At 35.3% G+C, this 24900-nt stretch overlaps 1 protein-coding gene across 2 annotated transcripts in view; it reads left to right on the forward strand.

Annotated features, from left to right (window-relative positions):
• The window catches only part of LOC128985521 (serine/arginine repetitive matrix protein 2-like), a 46082-nt gene extending 21282 nt beyond the window's left edge, over positions 1-24800 (forward strand). Inside the window, exons 9-13 of one of the 2 annotated variants that reach the window (XM_054405104.1) lie at positions 453-494; positions 1879-2469; positions 5373-5469; positions 9755-9873; positions 20925-24800. In XM_054405104.1, coding sequence (XP_054261079.1) covers positions 453-494; positions 1879-2469; positions 5373-5469; positions 9755-9873; positions 20925-24452 — 4377 coding nt within the window. In that variant the 3' untranslated portion in view covers positions 24453-24800. The remainder of the gene's footprint in view (positions 1-452; positions 495-1878; positions 2470-5372; positions 5470-9754; positions 9874-20924) is intronic. The other variant, XM_054405105.1, reaches the window with a different exon arrangement.
• Positions 24801-24900: the final 100 nt, after the last annotated feature.

Consider the following 24900-nt stretch of genomic DNA (forward strand, 5'->3'; position numbering starts at 1 on the left):
ATGTGATCATCTTTAAAATAAAATATCTATGAACAAATACAATAACTAACCAATGCTTGAACATCAGGGACATTTTGTATAGGATATAAGTAAGGGTCTAGATTTGTATATTTCCAACATTGATCTGTAGAATCTAAAGTGGAATAGATAACAAAATCAATTTTCCCATTGTTTATCTGACTAGATGTTGAGCTCACTAAAAGTTGCAAAACAAACAGACCTTCTCTTGTTTTCTTTATACATTTAATTTGCTGATCAAAGGTCCTTTGTAAATTATTTATATCTGTTTAAAATTTTTCAGGTTAAAGGTTAAAGCAATTTCAAAGTAAACCATTAAGAAAAAAAACCTTATTTTTTCATTTATTTGGTATATTGTTGCTAGTTTAGTCTTTGAGTTAACTTATGTTTAGTAAAGATTTTTATTTTGTTGTAACATATCATCAATCTTCTAGGTTAATCTTAGGCCTGGACGGCAAACTGAAAATGTCACTTGTGTAAGTGGTTTTTTGTTACTTCTGCTTTAAAGGTAAGATTTGTGAAAAAAGTGACACAGGAATATGAGCATTTATAATTAAAAGCAGTAGAATTCCAACTATCTAAATCACTGACTACCTGAATTGTTTACAGAAACAATTTACAAATCTTAAAACCACAGTAATAAGAATCGTTATTAGAGAAGACAGAATCTGTGATCGCGACAAAGTCAACAATCTCTCCCGGTCTTGAGACATCATCATTGTCTCCTGAATTCATGGAAATATCATCGCCATTTTTTGCATTCGCAGTAAAATATTGAATATCTCCTGAATATTATTCATATTTTCATATTCATTTAGGCTGGGGACGCCACCTATGTGCGTATTTTATTCTAACCCAAATATGAGTAGTATGAGTTTAGAATGAGGTGTGATGCCTTGTGTAGCTTTGTTACTGACTAAGATCAGCTGTTGAATTAGTCAGGACCATTTATTGAAAGTCCAATGATCGAAGACATCTGGGTCCAGTTTCGAACCATAAAAAATCTACACACTTTTCTCAGGATCGAAGCGGCGACCGTTTGATTACCAGGCAATTTACAATTTACACACTGCAGTCGTGTAGACTTGGTCATAGTCTCATGTGGTCATGAAAACTCGTTATTATTTTCCATATGTGGCTAAATCTATTAACATCTTCCATACTGTTGTAAACATCATTATTGTCTTATGCGATCAAGGAAAATCTTAATCTTTTTCCGTAGGCCTAATTGTGGCAAAATCATAACTATCTTCCTTTAAACCATAATCGTCCTCCGCAATTGGCGGCAAAAGCCTGAAATTTTTTTGAAAAATGTTTATACATGTTGGGAATGACACATGTGTAAAAATGGTTGTAAAAGCTCGACTTAACTCTGCCTATTATCTATAAAATGCCATGCATTTCTGTAAAAATCCAACCATCCGAATGTTGTGTGATCCCAATTGATTTGGATGATAGGAGTTCTACTGTATATTCTTACTTCTCTAATGTACATAAGTCAGGTTAAATATTTTTTATTTGTTCCTACAAATTGAAAAACATTCCGTTTCCTCATTGTTATTAAAATATATTTTGTCTCTCACACAAGTCAAAAACCTAAACAAAAAAGATAAAACGGCAAGGTGGAGTTAGTCTAGCAGTTAACATAAGTGACTTCTGTCCTGGTTGTTAGTTAAATTTCTCAAGTAATATTATGTATACATTTCTACTACTTATTTAAATTTTTAGTTTATTTCTTGCATTTTAAATATTGAAATGGTGGTTTTTATTTTTGTATTCATCTACCAAACGATGAGTTACAACATTTCATTGTAACACTGTAAATATTTTCCTCTGGTTTAATCTCCGCATAACTTTCAGGTAATAGCTCTTGACTCACCGCCGAGATCTACTTGGCAGACCAATCCTCCGCCAGTGAACGACCAACCTCCCGGGGAACAGATGCCGGAGATTCCATCATGGTGGCTGAAGCCTCAGGAGTCCAGACCTCATGAACAGCAGAATAAGTTAATGTCAATACCAGGGCTGGGTATGGACGACTCACTCATCCCTGAGCCAGAGTTCAAGAGGTTTAGGCAAGAGCCACCTTTGAAACCTGCTGAACCGATAAAGGAGAAAGTTGAACCACTCAAGATGGAACCTCCTGCCTTTCATCCACCGCTGGAGCTTCCGAAGTTGGATATACCGATACTTGTAAAACCGAGATTACCTATTCAGGACATGAAAGTTCAAAGTCCGATAAGTCCTAAGGTTGGAAGACCAATGACTCCTCCTCCTCCACCAGCAGTTGTAAAAACAGAGACTGCAACTGAAATAAAGGAGGAGGAAAAGTTCAATATTATCCATTTTGATCCGGAACTTCACTGGTGCAGAGTGTGCAATGTTTTTCCTCGCACAGCCAAGGAGTTTTTGAACCACTTGCACGCTCCTGAACATAAACAGTACCTTGCCGTAAGTTTTGTGCACTCTATTTTATTCAAATTTTATTTATTTTATAATATTAAGTAAATCATCTTGAAAATCTTATCAAAATATTAGGACTCACTTATAGGTATACACACATAGGAGTGTACACACAGGTAGGAGTGTAACAGAAATCTTTTATGATATAGAATTTATAGATTCCTAAAATATTGCTTTTACAAATTTTTGTTGGTAATAATAAGCAATGTTTTTTTTTGTTTTTTTTTTTTAATAGTCCTATCCACATCTACTGCTATTAAAGTTGACTGACGGTTGTTTATTTACTAATATCACTTTTAATATCTTTAGCTCAGATGAAATTGACATAATCATCTAGAAAAAGTTCAAATAATCATCTATTAAGTCAATTGTAGCCTTTTTTACATCTTATTAGAAGTGTTGCTTGGTTCTTGTTTTGTTCACTGTTGCAATCAATTAGAAACATTGTCAGAATAGCTTTGGATATGCTTATTCAAAGATATTTTTTACATTTTCATTTGAAAATAGTGCTACTAACTGTGGTGGCAATTCACATTCTTAGAAAATAGCACGAAAAAGGCATTTTCTGTACCGTAATATAAATGTAACTCAAGGCAACCACATGGCCCTTGTCCTTAGTCTTCTCATCTTGAACTTTGGCAGATTTACAAAAGTGGATCACTAGTAATTCTAACATCGTCTCAAGTAAACATCCGTGTTGGTTTTTTAGAAACATTACTATAGTTCGGCCGCTTAGAAAGTGACCTCCTCCAGCATTGGTTTAGTATTAGCGCGCAGGTCATTTTCTAAGCGGCCGAACTATATAATTATTTATGCGAGGGCAATTGTGATTAAACCCCCTTTACTCCATCATACAATCACCACCAAGAGCTTGAATCTTTCCCTTAAACCCGAACATAAATTGAGTATAATTTGACTTATTTGCATACTACTTATTTGCAAATATACGATACTGTCACTATCATGGCCAATGCTCACAATTTTTTCTTACTGCCAGGAGGTCCCCAGGGAAAAAGGGAAAATAGATGTGGATATCAGTTGACAAGTCACGGGCTAAATTCATAACTCTAAGGGCGGGTTTCTGAGTCAGGGATAGTCATGGATTAAAATTAGTCATGTACTAAAAATCACTTTCTGAGTCAAGGATTAAGGACACACGGACTAATTTAAAGCGGGTACTTAGTTTAGTCAGAGATTAAAAGAGCTCATGATTTTCAAGGGAAATGTAGGGTAATTTGTGCCGCCGTGCTGGCAACACTGTCAGTTTGATGTGCGCACTGCTGACTGCTCTAAAAAAGTAAACAAACAACGATCTCAGTCAAACACATTGGTTTTGAGGTTTATTTCTGTTTTAATTCATTTATCATTGTAATATATTTTATTATTGTTATAAACTAGTTGTATCGTAAAATTTTAAAGGTGTTTTAAAGGTAGGATTGGTGTTTCATCCTATTTCTTTTGGCTGCACTTTACGTCCTACACTCCTTCGAATTAAGATATCGGTTATTCGATTGTTTCATTCGATATATCGTTTGGTTAATTAGGTTAGGTTAACCTTACGTAACTAACTAAACGATATAACTTATCGAATAATCAATATATCGATCGATATTTTCATTCCAATGAGTGTTGGACGTAAAGTAAAGTGCAGCCATAGTTTGAATAGGCTTATTGCAATAATGCTCAGGTAATTTCAACAGGGAGTCATAAATTACCGGTAGGCCTACTAACTTACTGGCCTACCCTAGCCTTAAAAAAAAAAACAATGAAATAATTGAAATATCGAATACCTAATCAATTATTTCATTCGGTTGTTCTTGACAACAGATAAGTTACGGAAGTCTCTTTACACACTGTCTAATAAACTACTCTAAAATAAGTTTTGCTTTTCATCAGCACCAATCCTTGTTCTCCCAATCACCTAAAATGTTCTATAAGACGTGTTTAAACTGTTCCTAGACACCAAAACTAACTTTCTCAAATGACTTTTTTGTTGTCGAGGCTTCCTTTGACCCCTACAATTTCATATATATCAGCAATAACCTCTACCATTTAACTTAGGGGACCAGTGGGAATTAGAGGTTTTGGGTGGGGGTAAAAGCTCTTGATGTAGTCTCAATTCACGGCATATTGCCAATGCCACTTTAGGCACATAGCGGCATGCCGATGATTCTGAAATATTAGTTAGATCGCCGGCTTCCCGCAAAAGTGCCCCACTTGCAAAAAAGCGCAACGCTACCAACACTTTCTTCCACAAAGGTAACCTAGTTCCCCTTGTGGAAGTGCCTTTCAAACTAGGCCTTACCAATTCAATTAGTTCTATTACAGAGTTTTTTAAAAATCTATATCTATCCTTGAATTCAACCTCACTTAAGTCATCAAATGGATTGTTTTTCCGCTCACGACGAATTCGCGGCCCACGAAAACGGTAAAAATCATGATAATCAATGTAATCTATAATCACATTAAACTTTAACACACAAAAATGGCTTAGGTTAAAAGTGGACGACTAAAATTAATCCTACCCCTATGCAGGATTAAAATCTAGCATGTTTTAGTCCGTGGACTAAAGCATAATTTCTTTAGTCCAGACTTAAAAACTAGTTCTTGACTAAGATTAGTCGCTGACTTATAAGTACTCGAATCAGAAAGATATTTTTCTTAGTCCAGTACTAAAATGAGCTTTAGTCTAAGACTAGCACTAATACCTGAATCAGAAACCCGCCCTAAAGGTAGTTATTTTTATTTGGGTATAAACAAGTTGTGGATTGTAATTTTTTAGGATTATTTGATTACTTTGGATACTGATAATCAAGTATGTTTTACTATGATTTATTAGTAATAAGGTTTAATTTGTACAATATCTAAAATAAACTAATACTGTTTAATAGGATCGGAAACTGGTGGATCTGCCTTGGCACAACAAGCAAGTCGAAGAGAAAACCTCTGTGCCTAAAGATGCTCCTACGAAGAGAGTTCCAATCAAAGGTATCGTAAAAAGTTTGATACAACAAATTTAAAATGCATGTATATACAATATTCCATGCTTTTATGTTGTTAGTTATCTACTTTTTTTGTAATGTGTATCTTTTAGAAATATTCTGACAACAATTCAGTCTTACCTGGTTGTAGAAGGCTGTGATTTTAATTTTAATACTACAAAATCTAGTTTGTACTCTAAAGTACTAGGATTTTTTATGGACCAAGTAAAGTTTTTCAAACTTGTTGAATAGTGAGTTATTGGAGAAAGCCTTATTTTAGGATTCAATTTTTAAAAGTTCAACAACAAACTAAATATAGTTTCATTTTATATCACATATTATGAGCTAGAGGTAGTAACACTAGCAAGTTAGACTTGAAAATCACAGCCTCTACAATATCCGTGTAAAATATTTTTTACCATTCTACAATGTTATAAGATGTTTTCAGAATCTATTGGTAATCAGTATTTTATGAACAACATTCTAGTTTTAATATAGCTCCTTGAATAAGACAACTTCTTTATTCTGGACCATTATAATACAATGGTAATTACATTTTATAAATAGGCTATGAGTTTAGTTAAAACTAATTAAAATCAATCTCACAACGTCTTGTGTAAAGAAAATAAAACTAAGTACATTAGATGAAATTATTGAAAATCTTAATTATTAGTTACTAATAAATAAGATTTTAGAAAAACACTTTGGGTACCTGGTTGTTAAAATATGTGAAGAGGAAGTTCATTTTGCTTGGACAAAGATCAGCAATGGCATCATGCTGCAAGACGACTATCTACACATGACATATTATTGTCTTTCTTTTGTAAAAATTGTGTAGCAATACTTTGTATATTTTGTTGAGTAAATTGAAAATAAAAAACTGGCTTTGTTTGATTATTCAACCCTTATATTTTTAGTTAACTGTCCTTAAGCTTTGGCAATTGTTCCTAATCCTAAATTAAGTAATACATGTAAACCTTGGCATAAGTTTTGTAGCGTTATAAAATTATAAAAAATAAATTGTTTGTTCGTGTGTCCTGTTTTCTTAGAATAGTTTAGTTAAGTTTTAAAACAATTTGCTGTCAATTGAATTTGACATGTTACAGAATCAACATTTAACATTTGTAAATAAATAAAAAAATTCTGATTTGGTTATGTTTTACTTCCTTAAAAATATTTTCATTAGTTTAAATGTTCATGTAAATGAAGAAAGAAGCCTATGTGATCTGCAAAATTGTTTTTGGTACAGTACCGTTTTTCGTGTCTTGCTTTCCGATGGAGAAATTGCTTGAAATGCACATTTTCATATTTAACAGATTTCTGACCTTCCACTTCTGTGTCATCTGGCCTTTACATATTGTAATAGGCGATCAAGAGATGAGAGCATCTATACACGTTCTGTGGCTTACGTTGAAGCTAAAGACAAAAAGGGGTCATAAAAGGCACTAATCTTTTTACGTTTACACTAGGGGTCTGCGGTACAGAAAATTTAAGGTCGGTACGGTTCGGTACGGTACAATAATTTGTACCTCGGTTCTCGGTACAAAATCGGTACGGTACGCGGCTACCCGTATTTTTGCGGTTTTCTTCTCAGAACTGTATCCAAACCATTATTTTTAACTTTAATACATTGACATTACTAAGAAAATGTATAGTATCCTACATTCATGGTTTTCTAACAACAATTACTGTACCACACATTATTAAAACAAAACCTTTTACTACTACGAGGATTGTGTCAAGAAAAATCACAGTTAAGATAAAGGCTTTACCTATTTTACTCTAAGATACTTTGAATAGTCATGATAAAGTGGTTTAAAAATAGGATAAGAGTTTTTATGAACAAACCTGTTTGAAACATTTATTGACAAGATAATTTCACAAAACTGGTTTATTATTTCCAACCAACACAATCTCTAGTTGTTTTTTAATTTTTAAAAACATATAAAAGCATTCAGTACGAAGACAGTGTAGTTTTGCCAGCTGTTCACAGCAGACGACAATGAAAAACTGGAGGTTTGAGCTCTTCCAAAGAATCAAAAGACCCAGGCCTAGACCTAATTATTTAGGAGGGCCTATATATAAATTGAGGGTTACAATGAGGGTAGCAAAATCACGATCTAGTTCATACGATTTAGATTGCTTAAACAGGAAACTAAAAAACATTTAAGCCTTAAACAGCCACATCTAACAATATAAGACAAGATACAGAACATGCAATGACATAATTTGAGACTGAGTAGGCTTGCATAACGAAAAAAAATATGCAAACAACAACTATGCTTGTGGTTTCGTCAATAGAAAGATAAAATATCCATAACAAATATTTTAACTTATAAAATAAGATTGTAGATTAGTTACAAGTTTAATATATGTAGCCACAAACAGTTTTATGGCAGTAGGCAATGGCCAGCGGCAAATTGAATATTCACGAAAATACTGACTGAGTTAGAGATAACATTTAACAGTCATCATAAAACTATTATTTTTATGATAAAACAGAATTGGGGAAAGTCGTAAAGAAATAAAAGTGATAACACTCAATAGTTCTTGGAAGTACTTGAATACAACAATTATTGTCGTGATAAAATGGGATTTGGGACTGCTAATGGGTTTTTTATTGCATCATCAACCTAGTAATAAATTATGAAGATCAAAGCAAACATCTGATAAGACTTTTATGTTCTCGGAACCAACTGCCGTTGACTACTAGTAAACTGAAAGTAATTTATTATTATAATAGGCTGTACCCAACCGAATTTGTACCGTTGACTACTAGTAAACTGAAAGTAATTTATTATTATAATAGGCTGTACCCAACCGAATTTGTACCGTGTAAAATGCTGTACCGAACCGATGTTGGTAATGAAGCTTGTACCGTACCGTACAGACTTTTTCGGTGCACCGCAGACCCCTAGTTTACACAATAATCTAGCAATGGTGCGTACAGAAACTTGTGCCAACTGCGTGATAATAATGACAAGTTTAAAAACTGTTCACTTAAACGTCAATTTTATAGTTAATAAACTTTCCTTCATAGTTTGGAGTAAATACTGTACTTGTTGATCCTGCATTACTATGAAGAATCAAATCCTCCACTAAAGAGGGATTATATCCCAATGTTGGCACTAAACAGCACCCCTGTAATATGTTGTTGCAAGCGAGGGCGCATGCTTCTGTGTCTTTTTGGTGGGTTACCGTGAATCTAGTCCGCCACAGACATGTAGCTCGTGCCACCTAGTATAACAGCTCTCATTTAACTCAATAATTGTCTCCTGGATACTGAAGTAGACATCTTATCTGTAAAGACCAGCTGTTGTCAAATTGTTATTAAAAATAACATAGTTCTGTGAGCCTGTCACAGATTGCGCTAGTTCCTAGAATTAAACTTTCACCTTATTTTTTGTTTGGTACTGAGATAGTTGAAGTAACGTAAAATATGTTATAGCTTAAACTTAGTTTAAATTGTAAAAAAGTCTGCACATTTGACAAAATGATTAATTTATATCATCAGCGCAACCTGTTGATAGCATACTTCAACTAAGTCCATTTTTTTTTAAACTGACGAGAACTTGAACATGGGGATGGAATATCTAGTTCTATCAATAGTCAAAGACACAATGCTTTTACCAAGTTGACAGATATTATATTGACGGCGGCGTATAGCAGGCCAACCCATTCAACCGCTGAAGCCATTAGGAAAATGTGGTACAAATACACAAAGGAAGCAGTATGTTGACTTAGAAGACATAATGAAAATTACATTTTTGTATGAACCAAAACTTGGTCTATGTATTTCTTACAATCCATCGAGCCCTTGGACTTGTTTTATGATAATTAGGCTAACCTAATGTAACCTAAATATCTCCGTCTGTAGTCCAAATATTTCATCCACAATATGGTGCTGACCAGTTTTGTTGTATGATCAACATTGTCAAGTCGAGCGATATCGTTTTTGGTTTTATCTTGTGTTTAGTGTTTTTTTAATATATTTATTTTGATTCATTGACCTGTTGCTCGCTTTGACAATATTGCACTTGCAAATAAACTAGTCACCACCATAGTTGTTATTGGAAATTTCGGACTACAGACAGAGTTATGATAGCCTAATTAGTTATTATTTTAAATTCTATTTCAAATTGACAAGTTCATTCCATTTTTTGAAATTCCAGGACAAGATTACAATCATCCTCTTAGTTACAATTTAAAATAAATTTAACTTTTGTCGTACCTGTGTTTCAGCACTTGCCTTTGTACCAACATCTGACTTAATGGCCTCTTGTTTTTTGTAGGGCTCCAGTTCTTTGTATCTGCCACGGCCTGGTATTGCAAGCTCTGTGATACATGGATTGGAGATCTTCATTGTGCATCTGTACATCTCAAGTCACCTCTTCACTCTCAAAAATTTGCTGTAAGTCTTACTGTTTTGTTAGTTCTATCTCAGAGTAATAAAACAAAACAGAGTAGCATCCCCAGCCATTTTTAAATGGCAGTTTTGTAGCCGGCCGCTGGGCTGCTACAGTTAGTTCTGTCGGCGCTGGGCGAGAGTGCGCCCATGTAGCGGTAAAATACTGCTTTACCGACTTGCAGAGCTCGCGGTTCTGTCCAACCGTCGAGCTTGATATCAACACAACACCCTGTCCCCTTCTCGTTTAATACACCTAATGTAAAAGTTATATATTTATTATTGGTGTTAAACGCTGAATAAAACTGTGTAAACTTTTTGGTTTAATTTGTCAACAAACAAATATTATGTATTGAAATTGTTAAAGAGGTAACAAAATTCAAAACATTCGCTCTGTGGAAATATGTTTTAATTTTAAGGTTCAAACACACTTCCAGCGAGAACGTTGTGGATAATTAGCTCTACAACTGTTATCTCAACATTTCCCTCAACATTGAAAAAAAATAAGTCTGTTCATTACATATTTTTGGTAAATTTTTCAACTACACTTCAGTTTAAACGGTAGATTAACGTTTATTCTGGTGCTTAAACAGAACATAAATCAGCACATAAAACAAAAATTACAAGTATTTAGTATGGTAAAGGAAAAAAAACTTGTTGACAATCAAAGCGAAATGTTTAATAGGAAAATTTATGTTACAGTATGAAATTAGGCTATATCATACAAATGGACAGAGAGGAACTATTTAAATTTACAAACCAGTAGGGCCTATCTGTAATATCAGCCAATTTAAATGTACTGAAATTCATAAGCTCATAGTCCATCATATTTAAAATACTTAAAGCTCTAAACATTGCTAACATTTTTCACCTTTTGGATTTTGGCACCGGGGGTTTTCATCTGTCTTGAAACCCAAAGAGTTGTTTTTATAACTTTTATGAAGTTATTTATGAAATGTTAATGCTGTATGTAATGAATATCCTAGGCAACTGCACACTCAGCTAATGACTTAATGAATAATGCTCGAATACATCTCAAAGATTATCTTTTTAAATATTTTTGTCAAATATCACGATAAAAATTATTGAAATAACTGCTATGCAATGTAAATATTCTGCAACTTAAATTTACAGTTGGAGTTACATATTTTTGGAATTTTTAATTATTTCTAAATATTGTTTGTCCCTATGGTGAAAGGAAAATTCATTGGAGTGCTATTCCAGTCATATGCTGACGTCACCCAGATTGCAAAAAAATCACCTGATTGTAATCGTAATCTAAATATATAAAAGGCAAAGCTCTCACTTACTCTCTGACTGACTCACTCACTCACTCACTCATCACTAATTCTCCCACTTCCCATTTACCTAGGAGGCTGAAATTCGGTACATCGATTATTTGGGAAATTAATAGGAAAACTAAGCAGTTTTTATTCTGATCGGGCTTTCGGGCTCTGGAGTTTCTCATGTTAACCTTATGATTTTTCGGTATTTACTCAGGGGAGGTATAGATGAGGTTACGATGACAGCTGTGGGCTTCTCATCTCATCATAGCAGAGGGAACACCATTACCGTAACAATACGGCTGTCAGCCATCGGCCTCGGTGGTCTAGTGGTTAGCGTGCCGGGCTGATATGCAGTGAGTCTCGGGTTCGAATCCCGCTGGTGGCACTAACTTTTTGACTAAGATTTTTTCATTATCACCAAGTTTGGTTGGTTTGGTTCGGTTATGACAGTTTAATTTTATTTTAGTCATTATAAGCTTTTAATTGAGCAAATTCTAGTTTTATTTAATGAACAGAATGATTTTTTCTATTAACAAACTTTTTTATATTATTTCATTATCAGCAAGTTTGGTTAGTTCGGTTAGGTTATGATATTAATTTTATAATAAACTAGCTGTAGCCTAACCCGCGGGCTTTGCCCCGTTCAACTTCTTAATTTTCAAGATGATCTCGTTCTCATGGCTCAATCACGTCCTGGTTGAAGTTCGTTTGCTACGCTCACTCACCTTTAGGTTGGAGCTCGTTCGCTGCGCTCACTTGCCTTCAGGTTAGCTCGTTCGCTACGCTCACTTGCCCTCAGGTTAGCTCGTTAACTACGCTAACTCGCCTCCAGGTTGAAGTTCGTTCGCTACGCTCACTCACCTTTTGGTTGCAAATTAGCTGTTGTCATAAATGTAAAGAAATAATAGTGCTGCACCCTGTTGGTAATCCTTGTAACTTTAATGCTATTGAACATCATAGAACAGAACCAACTTTTTAATTGAAACAGCTGTTAAGATTCATTAATTCCATTTCTCATAAAGTTAACATGGGAAACTCCAGAGCCACTGGGGCGGAGCCGATTGGACGGATCAAGAAATTGATGGTGTATAAACCTATTCCATGAAATTCTACACGTATGTACCATGTACCAAGTTTCGTGGCCATCGGTCCAGCGGTGTCTGAGTTTATCACTGCCAAATATACCAACATCCTCTTTTATACTTAATAGAAAAGTTATAAAATTGAATTTGAGGCATTTATAATTTTATTTTATACTAGCTGGCCCGACAGACGTCGTCCTGTCCTAATGTGGTTTTATGTCAAATGCTTGTTCATTTTCAAGATCCTGGTTGAAGTTAGTTCGCTACGCTCACTCACCTTTCGGTTGGAGCTCGTTCACTGCGCTCACTTGCCTTCAGGTTAGCTCGTTCGCTACGCTAACTCGCCTCCAGGTTGAAGTTCGTTCGCTACGCTCACTCACCTTTTGGTTGCAAATTAACTGTTGTCATAAATAAAAAAACAAAAATTATCGTGCTGCACCCTGTTGGTAAACTTATTAACTTTTTAATACTATTGAACATCACAGAATCAAATTGCTTAGTTGAACCAGCTGTTAAGATTCTTTAATTCTATTTAAATATGAGTACTCATAAGGTTAACATGGGAAACTCCAGAGCCACTGGGACGGAGCCCTTTTGATGGATTTGCACCAAACTTCACACAAACCATCCTTGAATAATGCTTAATAATGCCTGAAAGTTTCATTACAATCTGTCGAGCGGTTTCGGAGTCCATAAAGGACAAACAAACATACATACAAACATACATTGGATTTTATATATATAGATTTTATTTTATTTTATATGAAACATTAATGATAAATTCATCTGCTTAGAGAATATGACATAATATGAAGTAATGAACAGCGGTTTGGATAAAGGATGGATGTTTACATTAAATGTTGTTTGCAAATACGGAAATCATTCCTGATCACGTTTTGTAAGAAAATGCAAAACCAAGTGAAGTTTAAAACGGGCTTATTAACACGCGTGGTATTCTTGTAAACAATATTGGGGATCTGGTCTAGTGGTTAGAGCGCGGGACATCGGTTCAACAGGTCCCGGATGAAAATCTCGTAAATGAAAATGCCGTAACCCCTAGGTCTAGCCTGAAGCTCAGAGTAATAAAACAAAATATGTTATGTTTAATTACTCTAAGCCTGAAGGGATGTGAAAAACAATCCCGGGCTCATGCCTAGCGTAGAGGACAAATTTTAAGCAATATTACATTTTACAACACAGCATTTGGGTATCAACATATGTATTTAAGCATTTACAACCTACTAAGTATGCAAAGGCGAGAAGCTCTGGAAGCATGTATTTATAAATACGTATAAAATCATAGCTTTTTTATATTTTGAAGCTTGCAGGGCTCCATATAATCAATTTATTAGGTTGTAACACTCACCCCTAAATATTTACAAAACCAAAATTAAAATTTTCTCAAACGGTTATTGTAACAACACGTTTTACATTCTTATTCATTCTTATTCGTTTTACATTCTCCATATTACTCTGGTATAAAATTTTATAATAGCCTGCCTAGCACCATAAAGGGTTTGACAGATTTTAAAAGATTTAAAACCAGTTTATTCAAATTGTTGTCAGATAAATGCTGTTACAAGATCGGGGAAATTTTCAATTAGCTATTAGTATGTCAAATCAATAGTTATGTATATCAATGTATACAGGGTGAATAAAAAGTCAAGACCCCCCCATCTAATATTTTTCCAAGTAAATATACAGAGATATCCTTTTGGGGGTCGTGCAATCTTAGCAGGAAGTTTCATTTTATGATTTTGAAATTTTTGAGTCTCCCCCCAAAAGGGGGGATTTGGGGGGTAACTCAAATATTTTAAATGTAAACCCCCTTCAAGTGACACCTCATTTTGAAGTGTTTACAAAAACTTAAAGAATGGTGAAAACTAGAGGTCGCTATCTCTTCTCTGTCCAAAATGGTAGCCCGTCAAAGGTTGTGGAAAATCAATGGTAAAATTGGTTCGTAATTGTAATATTGGCTACCATTTTGGATACTGAAGAGATAGCGAACTCTGGTTTTCACCATTCTTTAAGTTTTTTGTAAACACTTCAAAATGAGGTGTCACTTGATGGGGTTTTACATTAAAAAGTTTTTAGTTGCCCACCCTATCCCCCCTTTTGGGGGGACACTCAAAAATTTTAAACGTAAACCCCCATTTAGTGACACCTCATTTTGAAGTGTTTACAAAAACTTAAAGAATGGTGAAAACCAGAGTTCGCTATCTCTTCTCTATCCAAAATGGTAGCCAATATTACAATTACGAACCAATTTTACCATTGATTTTCCACAACATTTGACGGGCTACCATTTTTGTCAGAGAAGAGATAGCGACCTATAGTTTTCACCATTCTTTAAGTTTTTGTAAAAACTTTAAAATGGGGTGTCACTTGAAGGGGGCTTACATTTAAAATATTTGAGTTACCCCCCAAATCCCCCCTTTTGGGGGGAGACTCAAAAATTTCAAAATCATAAAATGAAACTTCCTGCTAAGATTGCACGACCCCCAAAAGGATATCTCTGTATATTTACTTGGAAAAATATTAGATTGGGGGGTCTTGACTTTTTATTCACCCTGTAGTTATGTTTATTCTTGACTTGACACAATTCATGTATACAAATGTACTGTTTGAATAAAGGATTTTTTGATTTGATTTGATTTGATATTGTTTAAGACACTTGAAATTCACCCGTAACACTCTCACACAAAAGAAATTCTTTGAAACAACATCACAAAACAAGTTTAACACAACCGAAAACACGCTTCCACAACCGGAATATCTTGCTTCTCGCTTCTAAATTTTGAGAAGCTCTATGCTCTAAAATAGCTTTCCACAGCCCAAACGTGAAGGCCGCTCTACTCAGGGCTAGGCTAGCCTATTCCTTTGATGTTAGCGGCTGCCGCCCTATCCTACTTCCGCTCTCCCACTCCTCCTCTATGATGTGCGCTGGTACATCGGCGTCGCTAAGGCAACCTTAACGCACCTAGTACGGCGGTGCTTATGTTGCCCGGTATCTACGCGTATCTTATTGAGTTTATTTTAATATATATCATATTATCTATACTTATTTAATACGAAAGCAGGATTTTTGTGACAATTACTCCTCCGAAACTACTGAACCGCCTATGATAGATAACACCATTTCTGAGTTCTACCAGTTTTGCCTAACTCTGTCCTGTAGAGTTTAAAGTAGCCTCTACACCTTATTGTCTACAAATCGGCTTTTTTAAATAACTTAGGTACAGTACTTCATAAAAGCTGACAGCCTTTTTACGTTGACTTAAATTCTAAGCTTACCTTTTCCCGTCCATGGGCAGTTTGATCGTTAAAAGTTTAAACCCCTTTAAACTGGAATAGGACTGTTATGTAAATTTTTAGTATTTCCATTAGTAAATAAACTTTTAAAATCTTGAATCTATTAAAATCATCGGATTTTATGACTATTATTACTTTTTAAACAAGTTATTTGTTTATAAATAACTCCTGTACTTCTTTGCAATTGCTTGATTTCGAGCAACATGTACACTAGTCTTAATATAAAATATTATTTCATTAGATATAGGTTTGTAGTTTTATAATGGGATTTTTAAAGGGGGTTTCGACAGGTAGGCTGCAGTGTAGCTACAGTATACATGTAAATACCCCCAATAAGACCTGCCAACTAAGCGAATTTCCACATGTCTGAATTGATATTTAATTAAATCTATTTAAATAACATTAGGTTTAATGAGTTTCTAGGTTTGCTGCTGCAAGAAACTAATAAAGTATATTTTTTTGTTAAATGTAATTAGCTTAGTATAAAATAAATAAATTTGCCAAGTTTGATCAAAATATATCCATAAAGAAGCAAACTACAACATTTACCAATATTCTCCATAAGAATTACTTGGAAATTTTAAATGCAATTTTTTTGAATTTTCTCCGTTACCAACAACCGTACAAAAACACTTTGATAAACTAAATGCTTTGTTTTTTAAGCTCATTAAAAAGGTCTATTCTCTGTATACACTAACCTGGCGTCTGAACCCTTGACTACCTGTGACCGGGCCGGGACCGTCCCTTGCTCGCTCACTTCTTGAGCAGCTGTTTCCATAATTAGTCACCTAGTCACACCCCCAATGCACTTATTAACTATTTTGTGCGGGCGGAATTTTACATTTTTATCTGTACGAGCAAAATGTCCATGAATAAATAAGTAAAATGATACCAAACTTGACCACATTCTTATTACGTTTGTAGAACCTACAGGCATATGTAAAACCTAATTCATATGTTTATTTGAGTAGATCTAACCAATCTCGTTTAAGATTATTGTAAACGTGAAACACTTTTAAACCGTACGTTTCATTAAGTAGGCTATACGTAATGTTATGTGTTAAATGGCAAAAAAAAAAAAAACCAATAGTAATGCGAGCAAAAGTAGCATTTGGCTTTGAAGTGTCAAAATTTCGTCATTTTGTACGGGTCAAATGAAACTTAATAATCATACAATCATCATGTTTCTAATGATATGGCAATCGTCGATAGAAAAATTACAGAATCATGTGCATGTGTTGAATAACTGTTTTTAAGCTAATTAAATGTCTGTATAAAGCGTAGGCCTACGACGGGCCTACCGTAGTTTTTCGGCAGATTATACATATTTCATCAATAGCATTTCAATACGCGATTAATCTAATGGCGATACCCATACGTCAGAATCGTCGTCGCTCGTCAGAGGTCTTAGGACGTGAATCACTCATTTCCCGGAAGACATGGGGGTTGGTTTAAAAATATAAATAACAATATCAACGGTATGCATAATATGAATATTTTACCAAACCCCCCCCCCCCACCCACTCGACATATTTTTAATACGAATAACATTGTTAGGTATTTTGACAAATTAAATTTAAATACAATTATATCAACAAAAAAAAAAATTAAGCTTAACTTAACGGAATATGGTCAAGTTTCATGAACTTTTTGCTTGTGCAGAAAAAAAATTAAAATTCCGTCCCGCACAAAAAAGTTCATAATTGCAGTGGAGGTGCTACTAGGTGACTAATTATGGAAACAGCTGCTCAACAGTGGACGAGAAAGGTTTCGGGCCAGGTCCGTCCGCAGGTAGACTAGGGTTCAGATGCCAAGTTAGTGTATACAGAGAATGGAGAGAAATTGGAAAATTTTGTGTTTTGAGAGTCAAAAATGCAAAAATAAAACATTTCTTACTCTATGAAACCCCCCCGTAAAACCCCGCTTCCATGGTCCGATCATTCAAGATCATTTGACGAGAAAAGAAAACATAATATTCAGAGGAATCAAAATTTTGTTAAATAACGTAAGTGAATAATGTTATAGACTCTGAGGTTATAGTAAACCACTGTATTTGTTTAGCTTAGATTTCGTTTTAAGTTTTGACAATTTTGTATAACAACGTACTTTATTTGAACGTATTGAAATATTTATAATACAATTTAATAGATAAATTGAAATTCTTTTCCATTCTGCATATTTCCAAAAGTTACAACATGCATACTGTATTATAATACATTTTTATACACTCAATGTATTTTATAAAACCTCAATGAATTCCTAAAAAATACAAATTAAATATGCAAAAATAAAAATTAAAACTGCTAAAATGATTATTTTTTATTTTGAGACATTAAGAGTAATTATTATTAAGTACCTATATTGTCCGGTAAACCTATAGGATAAAAATATTACTGTATTTAAAAACAAAAAGTGAATAGTTAATAATAAATTGATTGAAAATTGTCTTTACTAACGACCCCTTGAGTGATATAAACACATGCATGAGGAGTTGAGGCGAGCGAAAACAGCGGTTCTACACTCTACAGCCGCTGATCTACGATAATGCAGTACAGTTCAAGAGACTAGTTCGACTGTAGGAGCAGCACCGTACTAGGTGCGAGTTTCGTGCATGGAATCACCCGTATGGCTGCCGCTCTGTTTTGTTTTATTACTCTGAGGTTCTATTTACTTTCAGATTTCAGTAAGATCAAATTTGTGTTTACATTTTACATTATACTACATTTTATCAGCATTTCAGATTCCTCTCAGGTAATTTATTAGGGATTGGCCGATTCCAATTCTCGATTTCTTCGATACCAGTGGTATCGAGGAATCGCCGATACTCGATACTTCGCTTCATTGTACTCGATACCGATTCTGATAAGTGAGATTATAGTACAAAACTCGACTGACGTTTAAGGTTGTAAAGAGTAACACATCATAGTTTATTTGGAATACTCTGAAGTTAGCTTAGAATAAATAATTCCAAGTTCATTAGCTCACATTTATAATAGTTATATATTCTAAAATAGCGTGCCTTTGCATTTCAAGAACACTAGTTGAATGCTTATTACTTGCTGCCATGTTGTCTGATCGAGGACAATGTTGCCAGATTGGCCAAATGGTACGAGCATTGAATATATAAATATAATTCAAAGTGTATATAGTTAAAAATGGTCTAGTGTAAATCGTGTTTTATAACTCGTGATAGGCTTTATGTGCATTTCATAAGCATCTAAAGAGCTTGACAACTTGTTGATCACAGTGTATAATATCATTAACTACAAACACACTTTGTGAGTATATACAGGGTTAGTAAAAAGTGTGGAGACCCCCTGTTATTTTTTTAACGGCCTATAATAGAAAAACCAAACTCGGCACACCATTATTGCATGTTATGAAGTACTTTTTGGGCATAACCGCCACTTGGTGTTCATCCCCAAAATGGGGGATTTTGGGGGAAACTAAAAAATTTCAAATACAAAGACCCATCGAGTGACCCCTCATTTTGAAGGTCATAATAAAATAAAACGAACAACGCAAACTATAGGTCTCTATCTTAACACAGTGAAATATGGCAGCCAATTTAATATAAAATTGCAAGTTATTTCCGATTTCTAAAGATTTCAATCAGATTCCATTTTTTACTGGATTGAGATAGAAGCCTCTAGTTTGCGTTGTTAGTTTTCTTTTGCCAGGACCTTCAAAATGAGGGGTCACTCAATGGGGCTTATCATTTAAAACTTTTGAGTTTCCCCCAAAATCCCCCATTTTGGGTTTGGTAAGCAAGTGGCTATTAGCATAGACTAAGCAACACAAGTAGACTCCTTATCCCATTGTAAATTTTGAAGCTTCTTTTTTGCGTCTAGTTCATGTACGTCCAAACTGATCGCTAGTGTAGACAACATTTTGTTTCTATTATTTTAGGGTTATTTTAATGATTTGTGCTTTAATATTTGGTTATATAACTAGGAGACCAGTTATTGTTTATGATTATATTGTTTTATTAGGTTAAACAAGGTTTTAAATTACTGCAATAACAAGAAACAAATTGTAAACAAAACATAACCTCTATAGTTGGACGTACAGAACTAACAATAAAATTGGCTTCAGCTGTTCCATTAGGATGACTAATCTACTAAGGGAGTATGTTTTATCTATGCAATTAGGCTTAAAAAATACTTCATAACATGCCAAAAAGGTGTGTAGAGTTTAGTTATCCTAGTGTGAGCCGCTACCAAATTTACAGCAGGTCTCCAGGCTTGGAAAGCTGTAAGTTAAATTTAACTTCTGAGAATTTCAATTGGCTGCCATTTTTTACTGGATTGAGAAAAAGACCTCTAGTTTGCGTTGTTGGTTTTCTTTTACCAGGACCTTTAAAATGATGGGGCCACTCGATGGGTCTTTGTATTTGAAATTTTTGAGTTTCCCCCAAAATCCCCCATTACTGGGGGATAAGTACACAGTAACCATATTTTTAAGGAAAACGAGTAAATCCAATCAGGCAAATAGAAATTTGCTTAGTCTGCAGATTTGCTGCGGCGGGGTATGTCTTTGGCTGATTGTATAGTATCAGCAGTTATAGTGAATTACAAATACTTTTCATCATTTTTCGTAGTGAAACGTATGTATAATAAATCGAGTTTTAATCATTCTTTTTGACTGGAGATTGAGAAAAGCCACTATTATGTGTACATTCTGCTTAAAATTTATAATAAAATGATCAAACAAAACATCATATATCGTACATCGTAGACATTGTAGACCTGTAACTGTTTGGAACTTTTGAGGGTTATACGAACCACAATAAAAAATTGTGCAAGGTTTTAATATTACTTTTAAGATACATAATACTTTTCAATAAAGTTCAATAAAGGCAGGGAAAACTGACTAAACTATTGGATAAATTACGTTCAGTGTTTAAACTTATGTGAAAGGTGGTACATTGGGAATAGTTTTCTGGGCAAAAACATTATGTAGGTAGTTTCAGAATGAACAGCCCGAAGCTCCTGGTGGAAGGACAGTTAATGATTTAAAAATGAAGTTCTCCCTTAGTTTAACAAGTGTTCACATATGTTAAACTTAAAGTTTTGCGAGCAAAGCCACAACGGGTTTAAATTAGATATGTCCAATTTTAGTTTAGTAAAAAGTACAGCAATTATAAAATAAAAAATAAAAACAATGGAACTCTTGTTTTTTTTGTCAGAATGTCAAGAATATATTGCATTCAAATGGATGAATTATTTTCCGAAAAAAGATTTTAGTTTAACTAACAGATGAATGCTTCCTCTGGTTTCACCATTTTTTTTTCTTTGTAATTTATCTCACTGTTAATATGCATTTACACTCAAATATATACAAAAATACCATCTTTATCCAGTTGTTTTTGTTGTAGGAATTCACTGAACGGAATCCTCACTGGGAAAACGATTGGCTGGCCAAAAGGGCCCGTGCTCATGAACAATGGGCTGAAGACAGGAGTCGGATAGAGGCAAATAGGGAGTTGATAAATAAACAGTTGACTAGTGAAACTTCCAATTCTCCTTCACAACATGGTCAACAGAGTAGTGATCCACTGAAAACTTCTTTAAAGTCAGACAAGTCTAAATTAGTGAAAACTGCAAGTGAGCAGTTAATGTCTGCGTTAAAAGACGAAAAGAGCCACTCGAAAGAGGCAATCAATAAGAGGAAGAAAAGAAGCAAGTCAAGTTCATCTAGTTCCAGCTCAAGTTCAAGCTCGTCTAGTAGTACGTCATCAGAAAAAAATGAAAAATCAGATCAACAAAGAATTAGAAAGCAAAATAATAGAGAGCGAAACAGAAGTAAAGAAATTGAAAAAAGTACTAGAGTGGGTGTAAAAAATAAGGAAAGAGATGTTGAACCAAAGTCAGATAAAATAACTGAAGTACCAAAGGTAAAAAGCAAATGGGATTCACCTGAAAAAGAATCGGCGAAGAACATTGGAGGAACAAGTTCATCGGCTGATGATAAAATGCTTAGAGAATGGATGGAAGTCAGCAAACTTAACCCAGATCAAGAAATTTTGAATCAGTTGTCAGATAGATTGAAACTCAAACAGCAAATTGATAAATCTATTGAAAAATTAAAAGAGCTTGAAAGGCAAAAATCATTACGTGAACAAAGACTGAAAAATCGACATGAAAGTAGAAGAAGAACTGTTGGTAGTCTTGAAAGGAAAAAACCAGACAGATTTAATAAAAATCAGGGCACTTTACACAGGTATGATAAGAAAAATGTTAAATCTGAAAGAGAATACAGTAAAAGCAAGCAAACTTCTAATAAGCGAAACACTAAAACACCAGAAAGAGACAGTAAAAAAGATTCTAAGGATTCTAAAGCCAAACACGAGGTTAGTAAGCAAAAACTTGACAGTCTGAAGTCCAAATCAGATTCTACTAAAACAAAAATTGATGAAAGTAAGTTGAGTGAGGAAATTGATGAGAAATCCAAAGAAGAACCTAAATTATCTAAAACTAAAGCGGATAAACCCCGCAAAGGAATGTGGGTTCCATCTAAAGGAATTTTCGGTGAGGATGAAGACAGTTCTGATAGCGAAGAAGAAAAATCTGATAAGCCTGTTGTTCCCAATTTTCAAAAGAAAGAGAAAAAAGTGATCTCTATCAATGTCTCCAAAACAAAACTTCCTTTTATAGGAAAGATGCCTTTCATGTCTAAAATAGGTCCCACTAAAAAGCCAGATGATATTTACTCTGATATTGACAGTAAAGATGTAAAACCAAACACAGAAGAATCACAAAATAATGCTGGCATTGATGAAAAGATATCTGAACAAAATATTTGTAGTCAGGCTCCTAAAAATGATTTAATTATCTCAGCTTCACCCAAAACAAATGAAGATACTTCAAAGTTATCTTCAACCCCTATGGTGTCCAAAGTTAATATCAAGGAAATTCAAAATAATTCTGTTTCCTTAAGCTCAGAAGTTCAAGATAAAAGTAAACCATCTGAACTAAACAAAGAATCTATTGTGCCAAAATCAACACTGATGTTGTCTAAAACTCCCTCGCTGTCACAGAGAATAGCAGAAGCTCAGAGTAAAGCCAGAAAAATGATTGAAGCAGCAACAATTAAAGCAAAAACTGAGCAACAGACTGATGGTCCTGTCGATATGGAAATCGACGATGATGACAAACCAGAAGAATCTCTGCCAGAAGAGTTTCAGCAAACATTGCAGTTACTATTTCCCACTGAGAAACCAGGATCACACATAATAGAGGAAGTTAATGAAATAACTCAATCCGAAAACAATGATCATTTACAAAAAGGAGATGCTATTCAAACTAACGTAAGTGACAAGTTGGCAACAATTAATGAAATTCAACTTCCCAGTACAACACAAGTTGGCCTTTCAGTTCAAAATATTATGTTGCCTGCCGACACAAACCATGATCAAACTTCCAAAATGGGCCCTGACATAGGAACAGGTTCAGTGCATCATCCTCAAATTGGAAATAGTGAAAGGCAAATGGGTCCAGGCCCAATAAACTCAGCGTCTATAGGTGCTGGACAAATGGATAATAGAGTTATTGGCCCAGGTCAGATTGATAATAGAATAATGGGTCCTAACCCAATGAATGATAGAATGATGGGTCCTAATCCAATAAATATTGGGCCAATGGGTCCTGGTCCAATGAATAATAGACAAATGGGCCCAAGCCCAATGGATGGTAGGCAAATGGGTCCTGGTCCAATGGGAAACATACCAACAGGTCCTGGTCTAATGGACAATAGACAAATGGGACCAGGCTCAATGATTTCTGGCCCAATGGGTAATAGACAAATGGGTCCTGGACCAATGGAAAACAGACAGATGGGTCATGGACCAATGGGACCAGGGCAAATGGGTCCAGGACCAATGGGACAACGGCAAATGGGTCCAGGACCAATGGGACCACGTCAAATGGGTCCAGGACCAATGGGACCACGGCAAATGGGTCCAGGACCAATGGGGCCTGGCCCAATGGAGAATAGGCAGATGGGTCCAGGGCCAATGGAGGGTAGGCAAATGGGTCCAGGTCCGATGGGGCCTGGACCGATGGATAACAGGCAAATGGGTCAAGGGCCAATGGGACCAGGGCAGATGGATCAAGGTCCAATGGGACCAGGGCAAATGGGTCCAAGACCAATGGGGCCTGGACCAATGGATAATAGACAGATGGGTCAAGGCCCAATGGGACCAGGTCCAATGGGGCCTGGACCAATGGATAACCGGCAGATGGGTCCAGGGCCAATGGATAACAGGCAGATGGGTCCAGGGCCAATGGATAACAGGCAGATGGGTCCAGGGCCAATGGAGGGTAGACAAATGGGTCCAGGTCCGATGGGGCCTGGACCAATGGATAACAGGCAAATGGGTCAAGGTCCAATAGGACCAGGGCCAATGGGTCCAAGACCAATGGGTCCTGGACCAATGGATAATAGGCAGATGGGTCCAGGACCAATGGGACCAGGGCAAATGGGTCCAAGACCAATGGGACCACGGCAAATGGGTCCAGGACCAATGGGACCACGGCAAATGGGTCCAGGACCAATGGGACCACGGCAAATGGGTCCAGGCCCAATGGGGCCTGGGGGGCCAGGAATGAGACCAATGGGGCCAGGGCCTCGGGGTGCCCCTCCACCCCCACCACCAAGGTTTCCTGTAGGTCCACAACCAGACAGTTCTAACGATGAATTTAAGAAGAAAAACCCTCCGTCACAGAAAAAACGTCAACTAATGAAAAAGCGGAGAGAAGAACTAGAATCTAAACTTCAGCACTTGCAGCAACTTGCTAATAAGCAAAAATCAGCAAAAGAAGAAGAGGAGAAGAAAAAGGCCCGAGATGAATTGGCAATGCTTGGAATTGATGAAGATGATTTGGCAGCACAAAAGCTAAATTAAATTTTGTTAGTGTACGATCAATGCATTTTGTGTCTTGCATAGCTGAACTTTGAATGCTTTGTCAGTTCCTAAAGGTTGTATAAGTACCCCTTTATACATCTGACTAACTGTATTTTTACAGTTTCTTTGTAATAATGCCGTTTAATATTTTACGTAAATATTGTTTATGGTTTTATCCTGTAATCTTTTGTGAATAATTCATTTAGCCTTATAGGTTCTTTGTTAGATTAACCCCTGAAAGTGGCTTTAGTTTTGAACTGCCCCCAGTATCGTGTATATGTCTGTAAAATCTGATTTAGGTTAGTCTTAGAATCTTATTATCTTTATTAATAAAACAAAATAAAATTCTTCATGTGGTTATTTTACCTCTAAAGTGTAAGTGCTAAGCCAATGTAATCTCTTTACTACATATATTAGCCTTTGGTTTTAACTACAAAACTGTTATAGT

This window comes from Macrosteles quadrilineatus, unplaced genomic scaffold (assembly GCF_028750875.1).
Source record: "Macrosteles quadrilineatus isolate MER2022 unplaced genomic scaffold, UCM_ALF_1.0 Scaffold_2__2_contigs__length_208266976, whole genome shotgun sequence".
Taxonomy (NCBI): domain Eukaryota; kingdom Metazoa; phylum Arthropoda; class Insecta; order Hemiptera; family Cicadellidae; genus Macrosteles; species Macrosteles quadrilineatus.